An 11,305-nucleotide genomic window follows, 5' to 3' on the forward strand; every position below is an offset into this window, starting at 1 on the left:
TTTTTTTTGTGTGTGTGGATACAATGCATCCAAAGTAAAAGCAATGCTTACTTGAAAACGATCACTACCCAGGGATGCCATCATTTGACATTGCTCTTTACCTTACCCACCATGAGTGTGTTACTTGCCAGCTAGTGGAAATAATTTACCCCTTTTTGAAAGAGTAGGAATTTTCAATTTTATTTGTGTGTTTTGTAATGTCCAAACCCTTTTCCACATCCAACTACTACAACTACTAACTTTTATTTGTATGGTACTTAACAAAATTTTACATTAGATTCCTAAAAAAATTCTGTGGAATATATGGCTCTTCCAGGAAGTAGGACTTCCATGATAATGAAAATGAGGCCTGGTTTCCCTCAGACAGGAGGCCTATTTTCTTATTCCTTTCCTTAAATGAAAAAGCAGAGGTCGGGTGAGAATCCGCACAGATCAAGTTTTAACCATAGCAAAAACAATCCCAGCAGGTCTGTAACAGCAGGAGACCAGGAAGCTTTGAAACAGCAGGTGACCTTCTAACAACGCTGACACAGTTGGAGTTGGGCTAACACCTAACCACTACAAAGCAAAAGGAAAAAGAAATTCTGTTTTTTAAAGCAGCAGCTTAACTTGCTGGCTCAGCAAATGTTTTCCCCTATTATAGTTCGGAAAAAAACATGACTTGGACGCCCTCTTTACCCTTAGCCCTTCTTCCCGCCCCCGACTGTACCATTAAGTCCTGGATACTGGGGTGACTAAAAAGGATAGGGAATAAATCAGTAAAATCTTTCCCCCCACATTGTGCGTGGCAGCACTTGCTACTTTCTTTTAAGTTGATTGTAGTAATCGGGTCAGGGGTTTACTCTGCTTGCAGGGTCACAGCCAGAGTGAGCACTGCACTTTGGACTATTAGCTGAGGGGTGAGGTAAACAACAGGACTATATATATCAGTTTCTCCCAGTGCTGTTGTGAAACTGCAGAGCTGAGAGCCAGCGAAAGGAAGCAGCCTCGTCAGGAGGGGTTGTGTAAGTAGGAACTTGGTGTTTTCCAGTACTTGATTCTTTCAGAGTTTGGTAAATAATATGATTTTGCCTCTGACAAACTGTTTCTTTCCTCAGAATAGATTTTACAAAAAGAGATAGGTAGAGAAAAGTGATACAGAAGGAAGAGAACAAAATACTCTAACATTGGGGGTGGTGGGTGCTCTCAGTGGGCAGGCACATTGATTGTTGATCTCTGCCCTGCCTGTCTGCACAGCTTAGCATGAAGTTGGGAGCAGGGGAGGCTGGTGAAATGCAACACTTTGACTCTGCAAAAAGTTGTGATATTTTAAAAATACAATCATCAATATTGTATGTTGAGGCTTAAGTATTTCCCACTGAAATGCAGAGTGAGAACTCCACAGGCAAAAATAACTCATGGATTTGAAGAGCAAAGATGAAATATGGCCATTCTGCAGTGCTGTAGAAATGTCCAGGGATATTGTGAGCAATAACAGAAACAAACAAACAAACATAAGGGAGAGCAGTTTCCGTCCATTGTGCAGAAATGGTCACCCTTGAAAGAGTCAAAAACCATGTCAAAATCCGGTGGTCTGCGATTAAATGCAAAATTTTGCAGTCTAAGTGGTGAGTGGGTGCTTTCAGGTAAATGAGGAAGGACCCTCAGATGCCAGTCTGAAATTCAGGGGAAGAGGATGGAATAAGGTTCTGCATAGCCTGCCTTCTAATGGGGAATTTTGAACAAATGTAGGTCTGTATATGGCCGACAAATTTAGCGTTTGTGATTAAAAAGTGGTGCGATTAGTGACATGTGTATTAGGTTGATGCAAAAGTAATTGCAGTTTTTGCAGTTATTTTTAACTTTTAAACCATTTCTTTTGCACCTACCTAATAACTATTTTCTAAATGTTATTGGATCAGCCTCCAGTAAATCCAATTTTGTTATTTATCTTCACTATTTTTATGTAGATGTCTGACAGCTATAATTACAATCAAAAGTCTATTATGTAAAAATGATCTTAAATAAACACAGTTGAACAGCCAATTGATTATAACTGAGGAAAATCTGAAAGTGGGAACTCTGTATTTCACTACCCTCTGCCAATGGCTTTAGTTATTTTTTCATCAAAAAAATAAATGAGAGAAATAGCCTTTTCATTTATATTCACTAGCCATTTAGAACGTCATGCTATATGGCAAAGTGAGAGTACCAAGTGCTGAATTTATGCTGATGGTTCTATAATTACTGAATTTATATTCTAGAAAGTAGGGAAAAATCTAGCCATTCCAGTAAGAAATAAAACAGCCTGAAGAATCTTAATGTTCTCTTTGCCATTCTAGGGCATAAACAAACAAACAAAACCCTGGCAGCTATAATTATTGAAGGTGACCTATCTAAAAACTATCAATATATTACAGTAGCTAAGAGGTCATGTTTTGGATTTAGCAGAACTGGTTTGAATCCAGTGTCTCTTGTGATTTATTACCTATGTGGACTTGGGCAAGACGCCTCAACTCTCTCTTAGCCATAGTTTCCTCAACTGCAAAAGGGGATGATGGTCACATAATTGGTAGGATTAATTGACATGATATAAATAAGTGTTTAGCACCACCTGCATATACCTGCATACAGTTGTATAAATGCTCAAAAAATGGTAGCTATAATAAGGATAATTGTATCGTCAATGTAAATACTATACTAAAGAAATTCCCTACGTTTCATTCAGATATACTCTCTCCTTTTTAAAATATTACAATTTTAAAAATATTATAATAGTTGGGATGGCCCTAATAAATTATCCTCTCTTTACCAACCCCCCTTTCCTTTAGTTAGGCTCTTATGATATATAGGTAGGAATTTTGTGGTGTTAAATGATGTAAAAGATAATCAGGTTTTATAAAGGTCTAGCTATATCTAGCAGCGCACTAGAGCCCAAATCTATCTGATTTTAGCCTTTCTACTCCCCTCTTAATTCTGGGCTCACTCTAAGAAACTTATCCATTAGCCTCCTGACCTCCCTGCACCCCCTCTGAACCCCCCCCCAAAAAAAAAAAAGTGGTTTTACTTTTTTTAAATCCCGGATCAGTGCCTGAAAATGCACAGACTTTCCAGCTCTGGAATTTTGTCCTGATCTCTCTCCACAGACTCTTACATCAAAATGAGCCTAATTACTTGTGTGGATTTTTCTTTCTCTGGTCATCTCCACTGAATATGTTCCTTCTTTCATCACCTCTCTACAATTCACCTATTTTTGTATCTCTCGGCTGAGAGAGTTAGCCTTAGTTTTGGGAATATTTCTGGTCAGGTATTTAATTTTCCTACTCAGAGAGGGCATCTTTACACCCAAGAATGTGCCCTCTGGTCACAGGAAGTTCCTGAAAGTAAATGGTACCCAATAAATAACTGAGTGTAGATGTCAGTCAGTCTCAAATGGCACAGGAGGCAATGATTTGTAGTGTTTCTCCTTGGTAAGGTTTTTTTCATTGGTCCATATTTTTCTAGGATGTGGTAGTAACATCTAGGCAGGTAGTTTTATATCTGAAGAAATTCAGCTCCTTTAATATTGACATACGAATAGAACTAGATTCTAAAGAATGAATAAGAGCAAGAAAAGGGAGCCATATCCAAGAGATTTATAAATATAGAAGGTTTGAATCTTGAGAGTTAAGGGCCCACATAAGCCACCTTCGTATTGGTAGACTGCCTTCACTGCCACCTCCTTTATTCCTGGGTTCTCTTTCTATGCTGGCTTTTTTCCTTTCTGTGCAGAATTGTCTGCTTACCCTTTCCTTTCTTAGAAGGGTAAAGGATGGAAAGAAGCAATGAGAACTTGGTGTATCTGAAATAAAAATCAAATCCTGTTTTTAGAACATTTCTTAGTTATAGAGGCCACAGTTTCAAAATTTTTCTAAATGTGTGTTGTTTTCTAGAGAAGTACTTGGCTCCCTGTTTAGGCAAATCTTCATAGCATGCTTACTGAAGTATCTTGCTAAGCCAGATAGTTAAGATGTGCTTTGACAATTCCCGTGCCTCCGGTGGATCTTTTTGCCTTCAAGGGACGATTTGGTGCATGGTGGTCCAACCTAATGAGCCCAACAATATGGAGACAGAATCTGTGGCTAGATATTTATAGGAAAGAGAATTATACTTGCTGGATTTATAGAAATTCCTAGTTACAGCTGTGAAGTTATCTGTAAAGATGACAGAAGGTTTTCTCTTTTACAGGGCAACACCAGCAATGTGGAGAAGCCTGGGGTTTGCCCTGGCTCTCTGTCTTCTCCCCTGGGGAGGAACAGAGAGCCACAGGCAGAGCTCCTTTTGTAAAAAACCTCCAGTCTGGCGCATAGGGGATGAAAACCCAATGCTGAACTCTGATGGTTCAGTGACCGTGGTTGCTCTTCTTCAAGCTAGCTGATCCTTTTGCATTCGGCAGGCGTCTAGGTAAGATAGCCTTTCTGTGGTCTAAGATTTCGTAAGGGAGAAGCTATTAAATACAAACATACATAAAATAAAATAAAAATAGAAAAGATATAGTTAGTACATCACATTTTTGGAAAAACTGTGTATCTTTGAATAGAACATGTTAGAAGATAGAGACTAGGAGGATATACACCAAAATGTTTACAGTGGTTTTCTTGGCGCTATGGAAATTTTTTCTTCTTTTTGTGGACCTATGTTTTATAGTGTCCTACTAAATATGTATTACTTGTGTAATGAAATGTTCTAAAATGTACTCCTGCAAATGGATTAGTTATTTCAATAGAGCAAGTAAAGATGAGTGCTTTGCCAGAGTAGAATAAACACTAGACATGCCACAAAGATCTTGGGTCATTTAATATATATATATATATATATCATTTAATATATACATATACATATAGACATGTATATGTATACATATATGCAAATATATGCGGAATATATGCAAACACACATACATGCACCGGGGGTGCCAAAAAAAAAGTATACAAGTGGACACTTTGGTCAACGTTGCTCAAGCAGTAGTTCGCTGTAATCCGAAGTGTCTGGACACTGATGGTGACCACTTTGAGCACCTCTTATAATTGCAGACCTCAAACATGACTTGTAGTCATCTTTTGTTATCGGTATATATTGAGAATTACAATTTTGATACAGTTTTCCTTTCTTAAAATGTATATACTTGTCTTGGCACCCTCTGAATGTGCACCTAAAATAAATATGTAAATATAAATAAATAAATAAATAAATAAATAAATAAATAAATAAATTTGTTAAGTTTATATGACACATACCTGTAAAAGTATTTGTTGGGTTATTTGGCAAATATTTATTGGGTAGAATTCTCTGTAACTGTAAGATGGATTAAAAAATGTACACTTCATAGGATTAATTTGAGGACTAAATGAGCTAATGTTTGTGCAAGCATTTAGCATAAGGTTTTAACTGAGCACAAGTGCTCAATAAATAATTTTAAAAATGAAAGTTTTAGTTCTTGACAGCAATATAAAGAAGAGGTATGAGTAAGTAAAAAGTAGTAAGAGAGTTTCATCTGGAAAATATAGAGAAGAGAAAGAGAGAAGTCACTGATAAAATTAAATGAGATTATTCTATTCTTTGTATTTTTTCCCAAATAGTTTAGAAGACCTGCGAGTAAAACTGGAGAAAGAAGGTTTTTCTAACATCTCCTATATTGTTGTTAATCATCAAGGATTCCCTTCTCGATTAAACTATATACATCTTAAAAGTAAGGTTTCAGAGCATATTCCTGTTTATCAACAAGAAGAAAACCAAACAGATGTCTGGACTCTCTTAAATGGAAACAAAGATGACTTCCTCATATATGACAGGTGTGTACACATACACATACACACACACACAAATTAAAAGACTTGCTTTGTATTTAATTTAATAGGAAGTGATTTAAAATACCTGCTTTTATTTTATTACCAAATACTCAGTTTCAAAGTGAACCCATTAAAATGTTTGATTTTAATATTTTTGAAATGATTTTCTTTCACAAAAAAGAATTCACCATTTCAGTAGGGAAATAAAGAAAATTGACTATATTTTCCCCCCTGTAAATTGGCATTGTGGTTAAACCATAAGAAGGATCAGTTTGTGTATCACATACAGTTCTAACCTAGGAATTCTGCAAGATGAACAACCACACTTTGCAGACCACTTCCTTATCTGTAATAATAATGTCAGGCTACCTACCTCAATTCCTGAGCTATAAAGTTTGTTAATTATTTAAGTATAACAAGCATGAATCTGTTTTTGATTCCATGAACGAATAAAACATTTGTATGCTGAGGGAACCTCAATGTATACATTATTGGATATTATTCACATTCTTAGTTGCTACTATTTATGGTCGGCCAGACTTTGCCTAAGCCTGCTTGGTCTTACTCTAAATGTTTTTAATATTACCTGTCATTTTTTTAGGACCACAAACTTCTAGTCAGTTGCAAAGTGTAAACCTTTGATATTCACATAAAATAGTATACAGGATAAAATGTGGGCAAGAAGGACATTTCAACTCCACCATTTCTGAGAATACCAAGTATTATAATTCCGTTTCTTTCATTGTGGTGAAATTTTTGTTGCATCAGATATATTTTTAAATAAATGGGCTACTGGCCAAGACTCTAGGATTTTTTTGTTATGTTGTGATTTCTTGCTGTGTGTCATTTGTGCTGCCTTCGCAGTTAGCAAAAGCTCATGTGATTCACAGAGCCTAGTTTATTATAAGTCAGTGGTTTGGGCATTGGTAGAATTTTTAAGTCAATTACAGAATTGTATTTGATCTAGTCACAATGACTATAGTATTTTGATACTATTTATGTGATGTACACATATCTATAATATTGCAAAATGCTAGAATTAGACTCACTGTAGTCTTGCTATGACCACCGGACCTGGTATGCAGGGCCAGGGAGCTTGTTTGAGACCCCACTGAAGAAATTTTACTGAAGGTATGAAAGTGTCCTAGTTATAAGACCATTAAACCTATATAATACTATTCTAGACCATGCTTGAGTAGGACCATGATATAGAAAATAGTGTAATGACATTGTATTTGTCCTTTTTTATTTTCAGATGTGGCCGTCTTGTATATCATCTTGGTTTGCCTTTCTCCATCCTAAATTTCTTATACGTGGAAAATGCCATTAAGGATGCTTACTGTGAAGACAAATGTGGAAACTGCTCTCTCAAGGTATTTTTCTCAATTATTTTTACTGGGAGAAAAGAGAAAAATCTTTTAAGAGCTGTCTAAATAAGTTAGGGTTTCATGACCAATTAGCTAATCATTGTTTCTGTTGGTGTACTGAACATAAACTACAACAGTAATTTTTATAATTACACACACTTCTTGTTATGCAACATACATTTTCACACATCTTTTCAAGATCCATATTGCCGCTTTTGTCTGGAAGGATTTTAGAAAATAAATAACATAGATCACATATTTCAATTACCACCAAGTGATATGGTGGGAATTTAAATGCTTGAAGAACTCAGACAACGAAAGACAACATTATTGTATTACTCTGAGTGTAGTTCACTCAAGAGCACAGTGACAGCAAAATCTAAACCCAGCATTACCTGAAACAGAATCGGGCCCAGATAAGTACTTAATTTTTTAAGGATGCAAGACGTTGTCAGGTTTTCCAGAAGCTTTTACACTGTCTGCCCATTCTGCAGTTGGATTACTACATTTACTTTAAAAAGGAGTAAGTTTTCTACTCATTACTGGTATTTCTTTCCTAGAAACCATGAGAATCTTTTTTCCTTATAATAAGAAGCACTATATTTAAATATTATTTATAAAAAATATACTCAAGGAATTTTAATTTTTATTAACTAGACTCTTTCCCCCTCATACTGAGAAGGAAAATAATTGCAAACAGTGTTTGCTTGGTCGGGCAAATTGGCAAAATTTAAACCCAGGTTTAAAAATAATTCTGAATTTTATTTGTAAGCTATTCTTCCTTCAGATTTTTCCCCCAGCTCTAAAGAAAGTCATCTCAAATCCTAATGAATCATTTAATTAAATTAGTTGCTAAGGAGCACAATGGGCTAATTACTCTAGTTATGTCATGTTTCACATTTTAATCTTCAGAATAATTCTATCAGATTATTTTACTGCTTTTAAAGATGGGGAGACTGAGATAATGCAAATAAAGTATTACCTCAGTGTCTACCTTATACTAAGTGCTGAATAAATGCTAGCTATATTCATTCCTCATATTTTGGGATTATTTCGGTATTTTGCATTTTTGCAAATGCCTAATAGTTTTAAATATACCTAGTTATATTGAGACAAAGGTAGAAACAATTCCTACGACATGCTCAAAATTTACAAATCATCTGTAAAAAGGAATAATTTATCATATGTATCTGATATGCCAAATCAAATTGGAGTTTTTCTATTTCATTGTATTCTAGATGCCATCAATTGTATGATACATTATTTTATGTCAAATTAAAAAAATGCTCTCAGTTAAAGTAGGACACAAGCTACCCCACCGTCAACAATAGGATGCATTCCAATTTGAAAGATATTAAAATGTGAAAAACATACATTGTAGAAGCAATGAAATATAATTGGTTTCTTGAAATTAATTAGACTACTATAGTTATTTGTGTTTGTTTAATCATTGAACCTTTAGAACATTACACAGTATATTCTAAACATTTATCAAATTGTATTTAAGTTTTTAATCAAATACTATGAAGTTTTCAAAAGTAATGCAGAAATAACCAAAAAAATGTACCACTTAGTAGTTGTATGTTAAAATGCAGTGGAATCTATATCTGTTCAAAACCTTTAAAACACCAAACCAAACCACTTAATGAGGTCTCTCAAGTTGATTTTGTAACTTTATTTACAAATACATTTAGGTTGAGGTTTCATATTACATTGCTATATCTATAAATTTTGAGCCTATGATTTGTGGGCATACAAAACAATAAAGAAAGACTTGCAGCAAATTAAAGAACAAGATTTATGCAGAATGGAATATTACATTTAATGGACAATGGGTACTTTTGGCTGATAGAAGTACAGTAGAGACACATTAACAAAACTTTGGTGAAGTTCAAAATATTTCCAGGCATAAGCTGAGGTATAAAAAGTTATCGATTTTGAGGAGTTTATTGGCATTTTTGAACTACCAGAGAGAAATTACTTTACCTCAGAATATTAGACTGGATGCACTGCTGACAGGTGCAAAGAGTTCCATGCAGGTCAGCTGATTTTAGGATTTGATATTTGGTTGAGTTTACTGCAGTCAATTTAAGTTATTTTAACCAGTTTATTTAGTTTTGCTCTGTAGGTACAAATAACAGTGGTTTAATTTTCTTTTTAAGCCTTATGTATCTCTCAAGTTCTTGTTCAAAATTCTTGAAAACTTAGGAAATGTACTTGATAAGAAAAGGAAATTTGAATTCTGCTGTTGATTTAACTAGTATAGAAGCTGAGGTGAATTGTTGAACTCTAATTGTATTATAGCCTATACCCTATTTTATCTATTTTCAAAACATAAATGTTAATTCATTTGTAAGAGGCTTGAGGATTCTTTGCTTAAGTGCCAACTATGCACTAGCAGCACTTTATGTTAGCTATAGATGGGAATCAAACTTCAATAAAAAGTCTAGGTGTTGAGATTAGTATCAGATCCATTGCTCATTAGTATGATGTTAGAAAAACAAAGCCAGTTCATTAACTAGTTGGAATTTCATGTATGTTATCTCTACAAATCATTTTCCACGTATTCCTCCTAAATCAATACATGTGTTGATAAGCGATTTATAAATCAGTTCCAGACACTGGAAGATGAAGACGTCTGTAAAAACGTATCTTTGGGTACCGTGAGGAACACATCCGAGGCTCCGCAGCCACATGACCATCATCCCACGCATGGGCTTCAGCATATCCCGGGTGGCCAGCTTTCAGAGAACCAGCAACCAGAAGCGCCAAGCGCATCTGAGCAAACCGCTCTTCCAGGTCTCCATCACCACCATAAGCTCAAGGACCCTCAAAGACAGGGTCACCTAAAGAACTGAGATGTGCCAGTTGTCAGTTCTCTTTCACACAAGAAACTCTGAGGAAGGAGATGTATAAATCAGTTACTCTGAAAGTTGCTCAAAGATTCAGAGTTGGCTCCTAGTAGCTGATGCTGACATTGTCGACATGTGGTATTTGAAAAAACAGGGTCTGCAACCACCTGACAGTGTAAAGAAAAGCTCCCCTCTTTATGTAGCTGACAGGGACTGTGGGCAGAGGAGAATGTCATTGAATCTTGACAGTGACGTTTGCCTCCAGCTGCCTGACAGGAAAGGCAGCAGCTTAAGCCCACGGAAGCCAGCAGCAATTGAAGCTGAAAAAATAAGGCAGAAATGTGAAAATGACCTTCAAACTAAATATTTCAAATGGGTTCTACTCCCCAAGTCAGTCTAGACACAGTTTCATTTCCAGCATTTTTATAAGCTACCTAGTTAATAATGATCAAAAAATAAGAATTGGATTTGTGCAAACATAGAGCAACCTACTATACGGGCCTCCAAATTTTAAGATTTTTATCAAAGAAAATTGTGACCCATTTTTTTTTAAAATTACAGGGCAGCTGAAAGGTGATTGCAGCATTTGGTTAATATGTCTTTCTTTTTCTTTTTCCAGCGTTCTACTTGCATTAATGAGAACAGGAACATAAACTATGACCTAGGGGTTTCTGTTGGATAGTTAGCAATTTAGAATGGAGGAAGAACGACAAAGACATGTTTTCCATTGTTTTCTTATTTCTCAAAACAATATTACCATTGTCTTTTTAATCTTACAATTTTAACTAATTAAACTTTTAAAGAAAGAAGTGAATTCTATCTTTTAAGATCTAGAAATACTTAACATATGAGTATTTTGCTATGACTACATTTGAAATAACCATTTATACTTTTTTTATATCTAAGACTCATATCTTGATTTTTACTTTCATATATGAGTGAAGCCTTTATATATTGTTTTCTCTGTCTGGTATTGCATCACACTCTTTAAAATTTGAGAATGGCTGTCTTGAAAGATATAAGGGGAAAGATACAAGAATGTTGTCTGTCTCTTGATTGCTTAGAAAGTATTTCCATAGTCAATGATGGTTCAATAGGTAAACTCCTGTCCTATAAACCTGAACTCCTTTATGGTTAATACTATTAAGTGAGAATGCAGTACAAAGTTGGTCAATGTGTGGATTTGTTTCAATAAACTCAATAAAAAAATAGTTTAAAGCTGTCTTTTATTTATTGTTATTATTTAGGCAGTATGTTGTGTTGACTCTAAATAGAAGTG

General features: G+C 35.1%; 1 protein-coding gene across 1 annotated transcript; it reads left to right on the plus strand.

Annotated features, from left to right (window-relative positions):
* The first annotated feature begins 847 nt into the window (after window positions 1-847).
* Window positions 848-11,237, plus strand: SELENOP (selenoprotein P). Its single transcript, XM_074328962.1, has 5 exons — window positions 848-1,004; window positions 4,207-4,422; window positions 5,598-5,810; window positions 7,063-7,180; window positions 9,787-11,237. The coding sequence occupies exons 2-5, from the start codon at window positions 4,220-4,222 to the stop codon at window positions 10,387-10,389; spliced, it is 1,137 nt and encodes a 378-aa protein (XP_074185063.1). The 5' UTR covers window positions 848-1,004; window positions 4,207-4,219; the 3' UTR covers window positions 10,390-11,237.
* The last annotated feature ends 68 nt before the right edge of the window (window positions 11,238-11,305 follow it).

Source organism: Rhinolophus sinicus, linkage group LG03, assembly GCF_036562045.2.
Source record: "Rhinolophus sinicus isolate RSC01 linkage group LG03, ASM3656204v1, whole genome shotgun sequence".
NCBI classification, from domain to species: domain Eukaryota; kingdom Metazoa; phylum Chordata; class Mammalia; order Chiroptera; family Rhinolophidae; genus Rhinolophus; species Rhinolophus sinicus.